The sequence below is a fragment of the Episyrphus balteatus genome, chromosome 2 (genome assembly GCF_945859705.1).
Source record: "Episyrphus balteatus chromosome 2, idEpiBalt1.1, whole genome shotgun sequence".
NCBI classification, from domain to species: Eukaryota; Metazoa; Arthropoda; class Insecta; order Diptera; family Syrphidae; genus Episyrphus; species Episyrphus balteatus.
Window position 1 is genome coordinate 46,007,048 of NC_079135.1, and position 21,048 is coordinate 46,028,095.

Here is a 21,048-nt window from a genome sequence, read left to right on the forward strand (position 1 = left end):
CATTGTTTTCCGTACAAAGTATTTAAAATTTTTAATACAAAAATCAGAGAGCAGGGAAATACGGGACAATCCCGGGACAAATTACAAAATTCAGGACACTTGTACGTCCCGGGTTTCTTAAATAAAAACCCGGGACAAGCATAGAAATACGGGACAGTCCCGGGTAAACCGGGACGGATGGTCACCGTACCTATAGTACTAGTTACTCCGAATATATAGCAGAATATATGGCAGAATATAGCATTCATAAAATAAAAATTGTAATTCAATTCTATATATTAGAAAAAAATTAAAAATACATACACTTATTCTAAATTTTAAATTATACAAATTTTAAATTGTTTTAATCTTCAAAATAAGTTCTGAGTATTCCATTTAATTTCATGTAGGTATAACAAAGAATTTTTTTTGAAAACTCTAGGAGTCATTTTAAAATTTTTTTTTTTTTCAAAATTGTAGAAGTCGTTTTTTTTTTAATAATGGAAAAATTAATAACGAAATTTGATGAAATTCATTTTGGAAAAAAAATATTTTTTCAAAAAATTAAAATAAATTTTATTTTAAAAATCCAAAATTAATACTTTTGAAATTTTGTCTTAAATTTTAAATTAGGAACAGACGGATGGACACAACATGACAAAAACATTTTTTTTTGCTTTTTTGAACCTGGATTTTTTTGCAACGAAAATAACTCTTGCTTTAAGAGCAAGTACAATATTGTAATTTGAATCTTTAAATGAAGTTTATAAAAAAAAAAATAAACATTTTCAATGGCTCCTGGAAATAACGTCAATCAAATGGTAAAGACCGAGACTAGAGACAAATTATTTTTCAAAGTGATGCATATCGTGCGTTCCGAATGAACACCGTTAACACAAGTTTTTCAATATATTTTTTTGTGTATTTAATATTTTTTTTGTGGAAAAATTACTGCCACCATTTGGTCCATGAATAACATTTTTATTCAGCTCTAAATTCTTATTTTGAAGTCCTCGATTTGACCACTTCTCTTTGAAAAACGGAATTTTTAACGAACTAATTAGTCACACAGATAATCTTAGCAATAGTTTTTAACCCTTTCAAACCCAAGCTATGAAAAATCAATATTAAAAAATGTTTTTTCAGTATTATCATGTCAAAAACATCACAACTAAGAAATATGAATAGCAAAAAGTTTTTGTTCCAAAATGATAAATAGCAAAACTAATGTGTTATTCTCTTGTTACATGTAAGTAACATACACTGTTTATGACCACCAAAAAAAGTCGGACAACTGAGAAAACGACTTTTTATAGAACAATAATGTATGCTAATTCTTCTAAGCCAAAACACAAAACACTTTCTGGATTAACAGTTTTTATATCATATTTTCAAAATTATGACCATATATAAAAAAAAATTTTTTTGCAAAAAAAAAAATGTGGATTTCAGTATGATGTTTGACTAACTTTTTGTACTAATCCAGTAACTAGGCATTATTATCTTTCAATTAAGCCATCGAAACCTAAAAAATTATTAAATGAAATATTTTTTACGAATTTTTAAAGATATGTTGCATGAGAGTAACGCTGGTACTGAAAGGGTTAACACATTTACAACCATTGACTGTGATTTCGACAGAAAACGAATTTGAAAAACAAAAAAAAAACCGCTTTTTGTGTTTGTTTGTTTGTTTGTTTTTTTTTTTTTTTTTGAAAAATCATATAATATTAATGTATAGTCAAAGTTGAAAAAAAAACTTTAATTCTAATTTTGCTAAGGAAACAAAAAAATATAAATTAAGTCATTTGAAAACGAAACCATTTCAAATCGAAATAAAAAAAAATATAAAAAAGACGCAATCTCGTTATCATATAAAAACAATAATATTTCCTGACTTGATTTTACATAGTTTTTTTTTCTCTCTGTACTTCTAAACAAATTATTCTAAATACTCGCTCAAACTGTAACTAATGATTTTCAAAAATGTATGCTCAAAATAACATTTATCAATTGAATTCCATATAAAAATAAATGTTATACTTACTAAAAAAAACTATTGAATAGTTTTGTACCCTTATAACAATTTGAATGCATCGATTTGTTTTAAATTCTAAATAATGAACATAAAATACTGGATGCTTGTGGCTTTGTCCAGGAGGAAGCTATAAAAAAAATAATTTTTTGTACATTTTTTGCTTTGCATTGACTTTGATGTGGTTTTTTGATTATACAAAAATATAACCACATTTTATAATCTGTACACAAAGTTGCTTATTTTCAATTTCAAAAATGTTTCATTTTAATATTTTTTATTTAACATTTTATTTTACATTGAATAATAGACAATAGATTAAATATCATTTTTTTTTTTATAATTAATTTAATTGATCAAATTTATTATTAGATTTCTATTTAAAAAATATTTTTATTGGAATTTGTTTTGTATTATATCCTTTTTTTGTATAGTACAATAAATTGGACTAATTGCAAATAAATACATTTTGAAAGGAAAAATGTAAAATATGCATTAAATTAACCTACAATAGGTAGGAGGTACATGACTAATAAAAGGTCATTTATAGAATTTATATCTGTAGTAGTTGTAGAGAGGTATCTACTTGAAAGTTGTATGAACACAGAGGATATATAAGTGGATGGGGGCTCTAATTAATGTTACCTCAGTTGCATACCTAATTATCTATTACGTTGAATTAGCAACTCAGTTTTATATGTATGCATATTACAACACCGCACCACCGTGAATACCACGGACGTAACTACATATCCAGATACATGTTTCATTTACATATGACATCAAAAACGGATGTATGTTTAAATATTAACTCAAGCCCATAATACAGTGGCACCGTAGTTACATAAAAATGGAACAAAAAAAAAAACACTCAAAACAAAGCCTAGTGCACCGCACTAATTATCCAATAAATCCCACTGTTCTTTGCCAATAACTTACCCAACGAAAGAGAGTGAGATAGTATAGAAAAAAAAAAGATAGACAATTCTACATTTCCAACTAAATAAATGGGTCTCTGTCCGTCCGGACCAGGCATTCATTCATCAGGCCTCACATAATTTTCCCAAAGAGTAAATTAATTCTGCGAAAACGGATGGGTTGGTCGACGTCCCGGTCCCGTGTTCATCTATGGGTTTCTATGTATATTTATGGTGGATTCGTTGCCTCCACAAGGTGGTTGTGCGATGCTTTTAAAATAGGAATACCAAGCGAGTCCTGTTTGGGTTAATGCAAATATTTACTCTGCAAAAGCAAACCTACCGCAAATGATCTAATTAGCTTGTCGGAACACACGGAATCAGAATCATTCATCACCCACGCCATACGCCACTACCATATAACCATCCTAGAATTGAACAATAGATTTACCCTTTTTGTATATCTAGGTTCCATCCTCCCCATGCGGTGGTGGGTAAATTAAACGTTTTGTAATTTTTCCTTTTTTTTTGCTTCTTTTTTTTTTGTTCCTGTACCACGAATGCGTGTATATTTGCTCTAATTTTTTGTTTATTTTTTTTTTTTTTTTATTATTATTTCTATTCACAGTACCGTGTAAATATACTAACGGAATGGAATTCACTTTGCATTACGAAGGATATTCCGTGCACGGAAAAGTTTTTGTTAGCAACAACTCTGGGAAATCCGATGCAGATACGAGCGTGGTCGCTAGCTGGTTTACCATCAGATAATTTTTCTGTGGAAAATGCAATTATTGTGGCAAATGCCAATCGTTATCCTTTGATGATTGATCCACAAGGTAAGTCTGGTTTTGTATAAATATATAATTTTTTTTTTTGTGGATTAAATAATTATGAAACAATTTGCATAGCAAATCTCCAATTCTGATGGATTGCCATTTGCAGATATTTCAAAAATTTCATAGTTACGAAAAAGGTTAATTTTAGATAAATTTTGATGGATTGATATTGTATAGACCTCCAAGAATTTGTTTTTAACTTAAACCGTTTCATTAAATACTGCAGCCCATTCATGACGAAAAGTTCTTTATATTGATACCCGTATTCGTATAGAATTTTGATAAAGTACCTACCTATAATATATTTGTTGTTTTTTTTTTCTGTTTCCTTTCTATTGGTGCTTGCATATAAATATTTGTTCGATGTTGATATATGAGAAAATAATACTGGGAGCAGCTTTGCATCAATCAGCTGCACTGTGGGCTAGAACGCTATTTTAGCTGAAATTAATAATATAGAAATTCTCAAAATAGTCTAAAATTGCACTTAAAGGTGTTCAGATGATGTAGTAATGATAATTTTATGGTACAGCAGACACTAATGATAAGAACAACACCAATAATAAACGAAGTATTATGTAAAATAAGGCTTTCAAATTTCCAACATTGCAAAGGTTTTTTTTTTGTTAAAAGCGATATTGTTTAAATTTTAGTATACAAATTTGTAGGAACCACTGTGTGTAATAGGTACATATATTAAAATAAAAAATGGCGACCAATTGCGTTGATTTTTTTGGTCTAAAGAAATAGAACAAAATGAGTTCTTTGAAGTTCGAACGCATCAAATTTGTTGGTCTCATTGAACGCGAACAAAAGTTGTTTTTTTCTAAATATAGAAGGTAAAATTTTAATGCAAATAAAAAAAACCATTATTTGAAAACATTCAACTCGTTTTTTTTTTTTCATCGTAAATGGTTTTTCTGAATATTTTGCTCACTATACTTTCAGAGTTACAGCGAAATAAGTTTACTCTTGTAGGACATACCTATGTAGTTTTATTTAAAACAAAAAGCCATATAGTCCAGCTCCTTTTTAATATTATTTCTAGAGTGTGCCTACTCGTGATAGTTTTACCACTTTACTTCAATTGAAGTAGATCTACTTCTTTTCTTCAAAAAAATTATAATCTACTTACTACTTCGTACCATCGCCAAAATATCGAAATCTACTAAAAATATTTGCTGAAAATTGCTAGAAAATAATGTATAGATGTATATATTTATAGATTAAATTATTTAATTAAAATAAATTTAATTATTATTTTTTTTAATATAGATTTTATTAAAAAAAAAGGATATTTTTAAATCTTCATCCATTTTTCTAAATATACTTCCATTTTTTCTTCAAATCTACTTCGACTTTTTTTCTGGTAACCCTTCTCGTGCCTCTTTTTAAAAGCTTAGGAACTTTCGTGTTAAAATGAAATCGGTGCTAGTAACTTACTTTACTTTAAAATTCATAAACGAAAATTCAATATAAGAACAATTTATTAGAAAATCCTTTGGATACAGCACTCATTGTTAAAAATAGCAAAATTTTCACAATCGATCCGTTAAAACAAACTTAGTGAATTAATCTGTAGGTTTAGAAGGTTTTTTTCGAATGCTTGCCTTTTCATTGTGTTTTTCTTGCAGCCAATGAATGTTTTGACCTCAATTTTATGTAAACAATCATAGCTTCCATTTATCTATCGAATGAGACTAAAATTAGCGATATTGGAAGAAGTTAACATTTTTATTAATTCCAGCTAAAATAGCGTTCTCAATCACAGTCAGCTGTTTCGATTTTTAATGAAAGAGTTACATATTTCTATTTTTTGAAAAACTATTAAAATTTGTTTCGTTTTGATTTCTATGGGCCAAAAAATTTAAAAAAAAAAACCGGTCCCCAAATTTAGCACCTCAAAATCTGTCGTCCTAAGCTCCAGGCTACTAAGCCTGCTGGTAAATCTGTCCCTGTGAGTGGCATCAAAAGAATGTCAAAAGTCCCTTGGACACAAAAAAAATCAAATAAAATTTATCATTGTACTTAGTATACAATGTACTACACGAGAGACTCGCTCGCCAAAGTTCAATCACAATGCTTTTAACCAGGGGTTGAATCGACTAACGCGATAGTCGATAGTTGATAGTCGAAAACGACAATTATTCTGCATAAATCGTCGATTTTGATAGTCAATTATTGACTATCGCGTTAGTCGATTCCAACATATCAGCTACTTGTGGAAGACGACGGAATTCTCCATAGAAAATGACAGTATAGGGATTTGACAGACTTTTAAATGAAAAGTTTTCCCGTCTTTACTTTCCAATAGATGTGCGCTGCACCTTTCCAAAGCCAACTACCAGTTGGCTTTGGAGTTATTTAAAAAAGGGATACATCTGATTTATTTGGCAACTAAAGTAAATTGTTTTATTAGAGTCGCTGAAGAATTTGATATAAAAGGGCTATGTGAAGTTGGCATTCCCAAATGCAATTTTTTTTTTTTTCAAACCTGCCTGGGTCAGTTGCCCAAAGCCCAGGACAGTCCAAATTTTTTTTTCGCTAACCCACCCTTAGTTCTAAAATTATTTGTTTTAACCTCAAAAATCACAAAAAATATTTAGTTTTTATTCAGTGTAAAAATTGCTGATTTTGCACTGTGGTTTGTTTGCCCAAGGTTAGCCCAGAATAGCCCAACTTTCATAATTTTTCTAAATTTTATTAATTAAAAAGGTCACTGTGGTATATGCGTACTTTTTTGTGGTGAATAAAAACTAATGTTTCTATAATTTTTAAACAAAGCGTAGGATAGCGAAAATGAAAGTTGGGCTGATTTTTGAGGTAAAAAAAAATAATTCCGTTATAATTTTAGAACTAAAGGGTAAAGTAGCGAAAAAAATCTTGGGCTATCCTAGGCTAACTTTGGGCAATCGAACCAGGCGGGTTTGAAAAAAAAAACATTTGGGGGTGCCAACTTCACATAGCCATATAAAAGTAGGTTGTGCATCCAGCACTCACAGCGGCTTACACAGTGGTTGTAAAACTTTGAAGAAAGATAGACTTAAGACTTGGTTTGTTTCCTAAACCTCATTGAACACATTTCTTTACCAAAAATCCGTGTCTGCCGAAATTGTCCAAATTTTAGTTTCGATACATATGTTTTTCAGAAAATTTATTCATAAGTACTGCCCTTTCCCTTGGCCTCCAAGCTAAATGGTTTAATTAATTCCAATATTTTTAATATATTTTTTGTGTATAGTCTCTCTCTTTTATAATATTTTGTTCCTTGCGGTCAAAAGCCCAACATCATCATTACCAATCCTCCAACACTCCAAACAAATAGCGCGCCGATATAATCCTACACAAAAAAGTTAATCAATATTTATCTTTCATTGCGTGTTGTCGTTAAAACATTCACTTCCGATTCCATGGCCGGCGGCATCAGCGACGATGGCATCATCATTATTAACATACCCAATATTAATTCCACCCTCTCGCTATTTTCATTTATAAATGAGAATTGCCCCCCAAAACGAACCTCTCTCTATCTCACCCCTAAGTCCCCATCGTCATCACATTTCAATTTTAATTTATTTATCGTTTTATACTCGCGGCTTAATTTATCTGTCAACCACGTGTCCTATTAGCTCACTCACGCCAAAAATTATCTCACATCCCTGTTTCATTTATATACCAAATTTTTGTATATTTCTGTTTCTTTCTCTCCCACATATAAAAACAGTGCAAGCCAACAAGTGGATAAAAAATATGGAAAAGGATAACGATCTAAAAGTGATTAAGCAGAGCGACGACAATTACATGCGCGTTATTGAGTTGGCCATCAGTTATGGTAATCCGGTGCTGATTGAGAATGTTGGTAAGATATATACAATTTTTGTCGCATTGTTTTTGTTCATAATATTTTAATTTTTTTTTTTTTTTTTTGCTATTTTGGCGGGAGAGCTTTTGATAGGTCTAATAACAATAATTATTTCATTATTAATTATTATTTTATTTTTGTACGTTCACGTTTCAATTTGGTGACAAAGCGTAACGGGGGATTGTAGACATAGGGGAAAAAGGAATATTTATGAGATCGGATTTCATTTGTATTTTTTTTTTTTTTTTGTCTCTTCCTTTTGTTTTGATGATATTTTTTATTTATGAGTTGATAAGTCGGTAATTAGCATTTTTATTGAATAATTTTTTTGTCCTCTGTTTTGATAGCTATAATGATAAATACATATACAAAAAATGAGATTTTTATCTCAATGGAAAATTGAAAATGATTAATTTATTCGAACAGGAGTATTTTTTTTTTATTTGGAAATACGTAATTGTAATCAATTGGAAAAGTAAATTGATTTTTAAATATAAATTAGAATACAATTTTATCCATAGAATAAAGTAGCTAGCTTTGTGTAAGAACAAATTTGTTGAAAAAAAAATGCCTAAACAAACAAATTAATAAGAAAAAAAAAAAAAAAAAACAATTCTATTTGCATCTTATTTTGAAGGAATAATGAGGTTGATATTCGATAAAATTAAAAAAAGCTATAAGATTTAAATCAAGTGAAATTTAACTGAAAATTTGCATCGATTTTTGTTTTGAGCTTGGATTAGAAAGAAATTTAAGAAAATAAATTTTTTGGCAGGGAATACGCAAACCAAAACTTCTTCCGAGAATTTCACTCCAAGTTATGACTCCGAATGGAAAAAAAAAATATTTCGGATGCAATTAAATCAACAACCTTTTGGTTTTCGGTGGATTTCAATACAATTACAAAAATTGTAAATGTATTTTTTTTCGGCAAGGGAAACCCCTGGATTTGTTTCGAAAATCCAAAAAAAAAAAACTAATTTTTTAAACCGAAACTTGTTCCGAAATAAAAATGCTTCGGGTGCAATTAAATCAACAACTAGACGCACAAAAAACTTTTGGTTTTCAGTAGTGAATAGAGCTTGAAGAGACATTTCTTTCGATGTCTCACTCGAAGGATTTGGAGGAAATTTTTAAAAATGGAATTTTTTTGGCAAGGGGTTAACCTTGATTTTTTCTCAAAAATCTGAAAAAAAAAATAAATTTATAATTTTTTACCGAAATGCATAAGCCTGTTCACTGTGATAATATAATAATACCTGCAAACCAAAACTGGTTTCGACACTCATACCTGCAAACCAAAACTTGTTCCGAGGGTTTCGCTCCAAGTTATGCCTCGGAATGAAAAAAAAATAAATATATTTCGGATGCAAGCTATTCAAAATCCAGACGTTCAAGAAACTTTTGGTTTTTAGTGGTGAATAGAGATTGAAGAGACCTTACTTTTGATGTCTCATTCGGTGGATTTGGAGAAAAGTTTTGAAAATGTATTTTTTTTTTTCGTCAAGGGTACCCCTTGGATTTTTTTTTCGAAAATCCAAAAAAAAATTAACTTTTTAATTTTTGCATAGTCCTGTTCACTGTGAAACTCATAACTGCAAACAAAAATTTGTTGCGAGACTTTATAATTTATAAAAATTATCACGTTGTATTACAAAATCAATAAAAAAGGAGAATTCATACCAAATTCATTGATACCGAAGCTTTAAAAATCTTTAATATTGCATATTCTGGCGTATAGAGTACAATTTTTGCCAAGTTTACAAGAACAAAGAATATCAAAAAATTAGTAATTAAAACATTTAGCTTGAGTATAAAACTTTAAATACCTACACCTGGTATTTTCTTTCTCAGCAATCTGTAGGATGCACTATAACTACTTCCTTATTAACTCAAAAGTTTAACCTTTTTAAAATTATTTCCTGCTTTCAAGTAGGTACCCATACCGTTGTTCTTTAAATTCTCTCATCAGATTTTTAACAAAACTGTCTGCAAATAAACACAAAAAACAGTTCTGACCTTAACAATCACCAAACATTAATTACAAACCCACCAACTAAAAAAACAAAACTAATTGATATTTTATTCTGACAACAATCTAAAATGGGCCTACGCCATTAAGATATTACCACCTTTGCATATACCTACCTTACCTCTACCCAAAGAAGCTCTCCATTCAATTATTTTATTTTTTGGAAAGTCAGATTGAGGAAGGAGGAAAACATCTGGACCATCATAATAATCAAAAAAATCAAAAAACTTGAAGTTGATGTTGAAGCTCATTAAAAATCAAGCGTCACGCGAGCAATAGTCATTCAGTCATTCATTAAAAATAAAATAAAATTAAATTCAAATGTTGCTCGAAATGATGACCTGTGCTCGACGACCACACTTTGAGTCATGAATAAATTTGAATTAACAATTATCATGTCTTTTGGTAATTAAAATTATGAAAAAAAAAACAGAAAACCCTAATGGAAAGGTATTTTAACTCAAGCGGCAATGGTAATATTCTTTAAGTGCTCTAGATACTATATGCAAATCTTTTTTTGAGAGTGTCAATCTAATGTGTAAATGGTAACATAAATGAATTGAGAATAATGGTCAAGTACCTACGAGCATGAATGTGATAACTGATAAATATGTAGGTACCTTCAAATTTAAAGAGCTTCATTGATACAAACTGTTGTAAGTGCATGACTTTGTAGTCTAAATCAGTTTGAATTAAGTACACAAACCATTAAGACAAGTATTGTATAGCCCAGGCAGGTTATTTTTCTAGAAACATTACCTAAATAAATAAAAAAATTAAAACAAAAATAAAAAAAAAAAACTTACAACTTTAAAGGGTTTTTATACAATGGTTTTTTTTTGTCTTCGATTTATTAAATACATTAATAATATTAAGGGGGGAAATCCCTCTGGAAATTTTTATTTTTGCATTAATTTTTGTTTGCCTTATAAATTCATTTATCAACCGAAGAAACTATTTTCAGTGGCCTAAGCCTTAAATGAATCCTCAAATGCCCCAAGATAGTCCCGAAACCTACGCCCATTGAACCTACCTCAGTACGAAAACGAAAACTTTAAACGCTTTTTCCTCAAAACGCGCTTATTTCCGCGCCGTGCAACGTAACTCGAAAATTAATGAAGCTATCGACTTGAAATAAATTGCAAATTACTCTTTAATTTATTGGCCATTGCATGAACCTAAAAGTTCAACAAAATTTTTACAATAAATATTTTTTTTAATAATTTTTTTATAAAAAACATTGTGGTTTTTCGTTTTTTTTGGTCTCTAATTTTTATTTTACACTTTTTTTTTAAATTTAGGTTCATGCAATGCGTATAAATATATTTTATTAAAAAAAAATTTCTTTTTTGATTATAAATAATTTTCTTGACCTGGACATTGCACGGCGCAAACTCGAGGCGTCAACTTTAAAGAGCTGTAGAGCCGCCATTTTGTTTTTTTTTGTACTTCAAAAAAATTGTATCAATACTTTATAATGTCAATAATATCACATACTTTCCCAAATTTCAATAAATGCTTTCAGTTTTCCAAAAAAAATTATTGAAAAAGCTGTCGTCCAGAGGGATTTCCCCCCTTAATAAATTCAAGCGGAAAATGCAAATATGTAGGTACTTATTAAAAAAAAATAAGACCATTGTAATTTTTATTTTATATTAATTTATTTTTTTTTAAATAGGGATTAATAAAAAATATCTGAAAACTAATTTAAAAAAAAAGCCACAAGCCCATCAACGAATAAATTCAAAATTTTATAAAAAATAATGCATTTGTCTCCAATTTTTTTTGTTTTTGAATTTTTTTTATGGCAAAGCAAATGTTCTTATATGCAAAATTACATTGAAATTTGCTTCAGCAGTCCCAAATTAAAAAAAAATTCTATGGTAAGTAGGCAGGGTAGGTACTTACTGTTGATAGATTAAAAATAAAAAAAACTATTTTCAAAATTTTATAAATTTAAAAATGGGATATACTCGTAATGTAAATATTTTCATGGTAGAAATAATTTTTTTAGAAAAATATTTTTTTCTGAATCCAGAATGTTTCAAGTTATTTTTTTTTTTAACTTCCCCTTTTACTTAAATAGGGGGTAAATTAAATTTTTTTTTGACCAAAATGAACGGTACTTGCGATATGACCAAAATGGAAAAGGTTGATTTTCTCAAAAATATCTCAAACAAATTTGATTAAAAAATATGTATTGTACATGTAATGTGGCGAATAAGATACTTTTGAAACAAAAAAAAATGTTTACACTGTTCGTTATTAACGGCAGGTGTCCCCGAATTTATCCTATGCGACTCGACTGATATTAATGAAAATATTTGTACGAAAGCGGTTAAGTAGCATAAATCTAAAAATCTAGAAAAAATTTCAAAACAGTTTTTGGATTTAAAAAATAAGTTAATTTTTTGTTTTTTTTAACCAATTTTTTGAAAACAAATGAAAGAATGGCATTTGTTCTTATGTGTTGATAGCATACCAGTTTTTGAATTTTTCAGTACAAATTTTGTTTTTTGAATATCTCCTAAACATAGGGTGGACAAACGATGAGTTCTTGTTTGTTTCCATTTGTAGGGGTGGACAAACGACTACCGTTTGAATTTTAGAAAAAAAAGGAATTTTTCGTAATTTTGAAATGTTCACTGTGGTGTATGCGTAATTTTTGTTGCGAATTTTCAATACAAAGTTTGTTTTTTGAATAGCTTTTAAAAGTAGGGTGGACAAACGACAATTTTTGGTATAGATAAAGAACGCGAGGTTAACAAATGACAGAAATATGAATTTTTGAAAAAGAGTCATTTTTGTGGACTTTGTAATTTTCAGTAGGTACACTGTGGTGTATGCGTATTTTTTTAGAGTTGCTAAAAAAAATAATTTTTTGAATGTCTTCTAAACGTAGAGTGGACAAACGATGTTTTTTGGTATATCTGAAGAATTCAAGGTGAATAGAAGGCAGCAGTTTGAATTTTTGAAAAAAAATTGATTTTTGGGGGATTTAAGGGGAATTTATATTTTTCAGGTCAAAATTTGTTTTTTGAATTGCTCCCAAACGGGGAATGGAAAAACGATAATATTTGGTATGTATATAGAACTCGAGGTGGACAAACGATTGCAGTTGGTTTTATACGCCTTTCGCAAAATTTGAGCGTTTTAGACGATTTTTCAAAAACTTTATTATTTCAACTTTTTACATTAAAGAGTATGTGCGACCGTGCATTTTATTTCCTTGTGTGTTTAAAAATACATTTAGTTGAACTATTTTTTTAAGGTATGAATTTTGCACTGAAAAATCGCATCCCAATATTTTTGCCTGCTACGTTAACGATGCATATGAAAAAAGTAAAAACAAATAAACATATAAACTACAAAACGAAAAAATCGCATCTTAGTTTTCGAGAGAGGAAAAGGAGGATAATTCATATTTTAATTTATTAGACTACTGTGTTCGTGTTGACTGTTTTTTTTTTTATAGAATCGTATTATTTTCAATTAAAATGCTTGCTTTGTCTTTGTTTAATGACACTTGTGAATCGTTCTTCAAACTTTTGAAAATTAAATTTCATTTCGTTAATTTCACAGGAGAGAAACTCGATTCCAATCTCACACCGATCCTAGAAAGAAACGTTATTCGCCATAAAGGAGGCTATGTCATCAAATGCGGTGATCAAATGATTGAATATAATCACAATTTCCGAATGTACATAACCACCTGCCTGAGGAATCCTCTGTATCCACCCGAAACAATGGTCATGGTAAATAACTATTTCTAACATATCTATACTCGACTTGTACTCGTCTGCGTTTGTTGGAAATTTTCTAAGCAATCATCACCGAAAACCAATTGAAATTTGTTTACTCTTCTTTTTTTTGCATTTTTTCTTCTCTTTGTTCTGATTCTCATCATTTTCACGTTTCCGCGAAAATTAAAACAAACAACATTTCAGGTAACCATCCTCAACTTTATGATTACCGAACAAGGACTTCGCGAACAGCTGCTGGCAAATGTCGTTGCACACGAACGTCCTGATTTGCAAGAGAAGAAGGAGCAACTTATAATTGAATCTGCGAAGAATCGTGACGCTCTATACAACATCGAGTCGAAAATCCTCGAGGTGAATATATAAAATCGAGACACAATCGAAAAATACAAAAGAAACAAAAAAAAAAAACGAATAACAAAACAAAACAAAAATTGGCCAAAACTTCAAAACTCTTCTATACCAAAATCTATAGGTATGCATCCATCCTTCATTTATTGTTTGTTCCTTGCAGGTCCTTTCGACATCCGAAGGCAATGTGTTGGAAGACGAGAACGCCATCAATATCCTCTCGTCGAGCAAAATCCTTTCCGAGGAAATCCAAGAGAAGCAGATTATTGCAGTCGCAACCGAAACGGAAATCGACGCAGCCCGCCAACAATATATCCCCGTGGCTAAGCACTCTGCCATTCTGTTCTTTTGCATCAGCGAATTGGCCAACATCGATCCAATGTACCAGTATTCCTTGGGTTGGTTTCTCAATCTCTTTGTGAATGCCATCCTCAAGGCACCAAAATCCAAAGTACTCGACGAACGGTTGGCCCATTTGAATGATTTCTTCACAAAGTCCATCTATGTGAATGTCTGCCGATCGCTCTTTGAAAAGGATAAACTTGTAATCTCGATGGTTATGTGCCTGGGGATTCTAGTTTCACAGGTAAGAGAGTGCAAAAGTGTTGCACTATATTATAGATCTTTGTGCGCGCTGCTGATTGTTTAACGTTGATAGAGATATAATGTGCGTGCAGTGTGCATTTTGTTATTAATTACAGTGGGGCAACAATATTGACAAAGCTGAGTTAATATTAATTTATTTTTCTTTCTTTTTCGGTACTTTCTCTATCAATTATTGAGAAATATTTATGACCGAGTTTCAAGGCTGGTCGGTTTTGTTTTTTCCCATATTGATTCTCAGCCCCTTATTTTGTGCTTCTCTATCCGACCTCGATATTATTTGATGGAGATCCTTGATCCTGTGAGAGAGATTAGGTAGATACATTATCCGTCAGCGTCTTCCGCGTAATCTAAATGTTTAAGATTACAAATCAGGAGCCATCCAATTCCTGCGTTTTCTATCACAGTACGAGTACCTTTATAAATCATCACCAATATAAAACAAAATTGGTGATAAAATGCAGCCCTGTCTGACTCCACTTTGTACTTCGAATTCGTCTTCCTTCATGCAGGATGTGGCATTTGACTCATTTTGTTGTTTTGTAATAGCAATGATCTTCTTTGGAATACCCTTTCTCCACTAAGTAAGCCAAAAAATGCCTTGTTTACGTTGTTAAAAGTTTTCTTGAAGTCGATAAAAAACAGATGAAGATATTCAACGTACTAGTCTATTTTAATCCTCAGGATGTTGATATGATGGACGCAGGAGGCCTCAATGCGGAACCCTGCTTGCTCAGTAGCAAATGGGGCTGGCGACCTACTGCCTAAACTACTGGAGCGATTTTCTTCAAACTTGGTAGTTAACAGTTTTGAGGAAAAATTAAAATTGTAACAGTCATCCTTAAAACAAATCAACATTAACAACATAAATAATATAAAAAACATTTAATCATGCATACATTTAAAATTAATTACTTAAATTCTTTAATTATTTTTTTGTTTATATAATTCATTAATTTTTAACAAACACATTTTGACAAACAATGTAAATTTAAAAGTGCTAACAAAAAAAAACAGATACACAAAAAAACAACACATTTTATAAAACATAACCATTGTAATGTGCTGCCGCCTTCTACAGTATAAAAGGCCACAGCAAATCAGTAGAAGTCGCATTCTGTCTAATAAAGCTTAATGGTGAACACACAACTTTTCGTTGGAGTTATCATTGTTTTTATTTTTGATAGAATTGGGTATTTTAGCTTTCGCTAATTATCGTTGCTGCATAAGTAGACAGGCTGAACAATTCTTTGGTCGCCTGGCTCTTCACCTCCGTATATACAATCTTCGTCACATAAGACTGTAGACAGGCTAAACGTCTCTGACGGTTGCCTGGCTCTGTTATCGTCGCCAGTACAAAACAGGTTTTAACACTCACGCACATCCACTGCATTCACACACATCCACTGCATTCTCACACACGCACATTCACGCATTTACGCATTTGCACCCACACACCCCGCAAGCATAACACCCACGCTTCAATTGGCGCCCAACGTGGGGCTACGTATGTCAGACTGTCAGTCGGTGGACAGTACAGTAGGACCCAGTTAAGTCCTATCAAAGTAAAACCCGGTTAAGTGGACAAAAAAAAAAAAAAAAAAATTTTTTTTTCTCCATATATAAAGGAAAAGCTGAGATTTTTTTTTGGACGGTACAGTACAACCCGAAAAATACAGTCAAACCCGATTAACTGCGAACACATTTTTTTTTTTTTTGTACCAATCGACGAATCAAAAGATAATCAAAATTAACGACAGTACAACCCAATATTACAGTCAAACCCGCTTAAGTAAGCAAAAGATTTTTTTTTATCAATTCAATTTTACACTATCGTGTTTACATATTTTGATATACAAACAATAATCGCACAAGAAAGGTGCTGCGCAATTTTTTTTTTTTCATCACGGTATGAGAAAAAGTCACCGGTTATCTGAAAAACCGAAGGTTCAATATATTGAAAGAAGTTCTTCGTCATCAGACTCCTCTAACTATATCTCCGATATTGAGTATACGTCTGAATTCGAATCACCAGAGAGTGAAACAGAGACTACAATTATAAACGAAAACACATTTAAAGAACCCCTACAGTCAAACCTAGAATTTACAAATATGCCAGACGACCAATCAGCCTCGATCGCTCTATCCGAAGACCAACTCACCCGCTTGGTAGCTGCCATAGGCGTTAAAGAACTCCAAGGTACCTTTAGCCGATGCACCGCTCGTTATAATGGTGAAAGAAATACCTCCAAGCTGGAAGACTTCATTGCCACAATAAGTGTGTACAAAGACTCTGAAAACGTTTCGGATAAAAATGCTCTGGTAGGATTCCCACTCTTGTTAGAAGGTTTCGCTTCAAACTGGTGGCAAGGAGTGAAAAACGAAGCAAAATCGTTTGAAGATGCATTAAAATTACTTCGCTCATCGTTTGCTCCACCAAAACCTTCCTGGCGAGTTTATGTAGAGATTTTCGAGGATAAACAAAAGCCAAACCAATCAACTGACGAATTTATTTGTAAAAAGAGAGTATTGTTTTCGCAGCTAAAAGATGAGATATCCGAACAAATCATGATTAATATGATTTATGGTCAACTTCTTTTGAGTGTCAGAGAAAAGGTTCCAAGAACCTCAGTCAACACATTTCAAGAACTTTTAAAAGAAGCTCGAGAAGCCGAAATCGTTCTCAGAGAAAGCCGTCCTCCAGGGAAACCTGTCGAGGAATTTAAAAAAGTAAGATGCACCTTTTGCAGAAAGCAAGGACATTCTGCTGAACAATGTTTTAAAAAAGCCGCAAACAATCAAAATGAGGCCAAGAAACCTACACTTAGTTGTTACGGATGTGGAGCTGCAGGTTATTGCAGAACAAACTGTCCAACATGCAGTAACAAAAATGCAAATAGTCCAGCAATGCTTGACTTCAACCTCATCGAGTCAACTGTTATAGGCAGAAATGTGCCTACTGTAGATGTTAATATAAATGGACTGAAAGGTGAAGCATATATTGATACCGCAGCTCGAACGAGCGTCGCAGGGTCACGTCTTTACCAACAACTTCTCCAAAAGGGTTGCCCTTTTCAGAAAGTTAACGCAGAGATAACTTTGGCTGATGGAATAACGAAAAAAGAAATCGTTTATTCAACTATAGTAGATATTATTATTGGGAAAAGACTACGTAAAATTCGTTTTATAGCCCTTCCAAAGGCCAAAGGAAATCGCACGTTGTTAGGCATCGATTTTCTCGAACAATGTGGGCTTGTTTTAAATATTGCTCAAAGAGCATACTATTTCATTGACGACCCAGCAACTACGTTTGATTTTAAATTGACTAAGAGTAATGACAAGATTCAAATCGAACCTCGAGAAAACCCCTTTAAAACGCCAAAACCCGCTTCGAAAGTAAATTACCACAAAATATTGGAAAAGGATGAAAAGCTCAAACAAGTTTCAGCATATTTGGCTTGGGTTGAAAGCCATGAAATAATAAGCCCTATCCCAAGTACACCGAAACGCAAACGATCCAATGATTACTCACCGCACAGCATCCAAGCAATCTTCTCTGACGCGCTGCCTCAGGAGATGAAAACACCTGAAAGAGGAAATGATCTTTTTAGTGCACCAAAGAAAGCCGATTCAAATGTTGATGACTGGTTCATCCTAAATTCCATGGATATTCAACTCAGCCGAGATGAAGGTTATTCACTCAATGGAACTGATAGAAAACACCTTGAAAGGATGTTAAGCGAGCAAGATGAAATTTTTGGAGAGATAACAACACCTATTTCCAATATAGAACACCAAATCAATACGGGAACACATAAACCCATATCAAATCCACCGTACCGAATATCACCAGCAAGGAAAATACAGTTGAAAGCCGAGATTGACGATATGCTTAAAAAAGGCATTATTGAAGAGAAACACTCCCCATGGGCCTTTCCTGTGGTCATGGTCCCGAAAAAAGATGGACAAATAAGAGTATGCGTCGACTATCGCAAATTGAATGCTATAACCATACCAGATCGCTATCCGTTGCCTAGAATGGATGATCTTCTGCACGCAGCGAAGAGTACGCCATACATGTCAACACTGGACTTACGTTCTGGGTATTGGCAAATTAAAATAGCAGAAGAAGATCGACTTAAAACTGCTTTTATAACACCATTCGGATCTTATGTTTTCAAACGAATGCCATTTGGATTGCGAAACGCACCAGCAACGTTCCAACGCCTTATTGACAAATTTCGAAATGGACTGCCACAAATTCTGATCCTTGCATATCTGGATGATATAATTATCTGCTCCGAGAACTTTTCAAAACATCTTAACGATCTACAAACAGTTTTCGAACGTCTGAAGCAATTTGGGTTCAAACTTAATCGAGACAAATGCAGATTTTGTTGCTCTGAAATAAAATATTTGGGTCACATTTTGACACCCGATGGTTTCAAGGTTGATCCCGAAAAAACTGATGCCATACTACTACGCCCAAGTCCCAAGAATCAGAAACAAGTATTATCCTTTTTGCAAACTTGTTCCTGGTACAGAAGATTTATCCCAAATTTCGCAGATATATCCAAACCACTATCGAATTTGACGAAAAAGAATGTTGTTTGGAAATGGGGAATCGATGAGCAAAACGCGTTTGACAATCTTAAAAAACTTCTGACAACTTCTCCAATTTTGCAGCAAGTAAAAGATGATATTCCATTCATTCTCAAAACCGATGCCAGCAGCTATGCTATCGGAGCTGTTTTACTCCAGGGGGAGAACGAGATGGAACACCCTGTTGAATTTGCAAGCCGTTTACTCCTACCTGCAGAACGAAATTACTCGACAACGGAGCGTGAAGCACTCGCAGTGGTATGGGCAGTCGAAAAATTTCGAGGGTATATCGAAGGATCTGAAGTGAAGATTCTTACCGATCATCAACCCTTAAAATGGCTTATGAGCCTGAAATCTCCGACCGGTAGACTCGCCAGATGGGCACTTCAGTTACAACCTTATAACATTGAGATAGGTTACAATCCCGGTAGAAACAATGCTGTAGCTGACACTCTATCCCGACCGCCATGTCCCGACAATGATCATACAGAGGATTGTATAATTTGCTCATTTATTGTTGATATTCCAAGAACAGGTTCGAAGGAAATTAGAGATAACCAACTAGCCGATTTTGATCTTAAACTCATAATCGATTCATTCGAAAACAATGATGAAAACTTATTTCGTTGGACCAGTAGAGGGTACATGCTTGTGGATGGTGTTTTATACCGGTATTGTTCTGAGGAAGATTCGGAAAACGGCCAACTCGTCATACCAAAGTCAATGATAGCTATGATACTGAAGAAGTATCACGATGACTGTACTGCTGGACATTATGGTGTGGATAAGACATTGGCTCGTATATCAAGTCGCTATTACTGGCATGGAATGAGATCAGATGTTGCTAAACATATCAAAGTTTGCGTAGAATGCCAACGCTATAAAGCTTCAAATTTAAAACCAGCCGGTTTATTGCAAACAACCCCGAGTAGGCAAAGATTTGAAGTTATAGCAGTAGATCTTTTTGGACCGCTACCCACCACTCCTAGTGGACATCAATGGATATTAATTGTCGAAGACTTATGTAGTCGTTGGGTTGAGCTATTCCCCTTGAAAGAAGGTACTGCTGAAAATTGTGCCCTAACTTTGTTAAATGAAGTTTTCCTGCGGTATGGAGTTCCACGAAGATTGCACAGTGACAACGGAACACAATTTATATCTGCATTGATGCAAAAGCTAACTTATTGCCTGGATATAAAACAATCGTTCACTCCTGTATATCATCCAGAAGCAAACCCAGTCGAGAGAAAAAATCGAGATCTAAAAACCCAACTTTCAATCCTAGTTGGAAATCAACACACAATGTGGAATCTCAAACTCCCAGCTATACGATTTGCGATGAATACAGTCAAATGTGAAAGCACTGGATTCTCACCTGCATTTTTGACATTTGGAAGGGAATTACGAACGCCGGATGACGTCAATCATGATCTAAAAGCGATTGTCCAAACAGAAAACTTCATACCCCAGATCACTCCACACTTAATTAAACTAGCCGATACTCTGAAGAAAGCAAGAGAAGCATCCGAGAAGTCACAAGACCGAAGTAAAGTCTACGCTGACAAGAAGCGAAGACCCCACTACGAGTTTAAAGTTGGCGATAAGGTTCTTGTCAAAACTCATACAATCAGCAAAGCATCGTCAGGTTTTACTTCGAAACTGGCACCGAAAAGAGATGGCCCTTATGTTATTTTGAAGAAGAAAGGTTTAAGCAGCTATACAATCGCAAAAGAAGATGACCCGACCGTTCCATTGGGCACATATCACGCATCAATGATTTCCTTATTCTCTGGGGGTTCGAAAGAACTTCCATATCCTAAACCCATTGTTTCTTTCAGAAAAAGAGGACGACCTGCGAACCCTAATCCTAACAATGAAGCTAAAAAGATCGATTCAAAGTCTAAAAGAAAGATGACGTCACCTAACCAATCATTTGAAGAAAGATCTGCAACACCCGAAACCATTTCCGAGGCAAAGATGATCGGCCCAAAATCCAATAGAAGGATGACTCCACCTGAGACCACAAATACAAATGATCCTGCCACATTTCCGAGACGTTCCATGAGG

General features: G+C 32.8%; 1 protein-coding gene across 2 annotated transcripts in view; it reads left to right on the plus strand.

Moving 5' to 3' along the window:
• The window catches only part of LOC129908407 (dynein axonemal heavy chain 3), a 181,181-nt gene that overhangs the window by 134,835 nt on the left and 25,298 nt on the right, over positions 1-21,048 (plus strand). For both annotated transcript variants that reach the window (XM_055984866.1, XM_055984867.1), the window contains exons 52-56: positions 3,560-3,770; positions 7,495-7,629; positions 13,247-13,419; positions 13,612-13,779; positions 13,940-14,362. In XM_055984866.1, the coding sequence (XP_055840841.1) occupies positions 3,560-3,770; positions 7,495-7,629; positions 13,247-13,419; positions 13,612-13,779; positions 13,940-14,362 (1,110 nt within the window). The remainder of the gene's footprint in view (positions 1-3,559; positions 3,771-7,494; positions 7,630-13,246; positions 13,420-13,611; positions 13,780-13,939; positions 14,363-21,048) is intronic.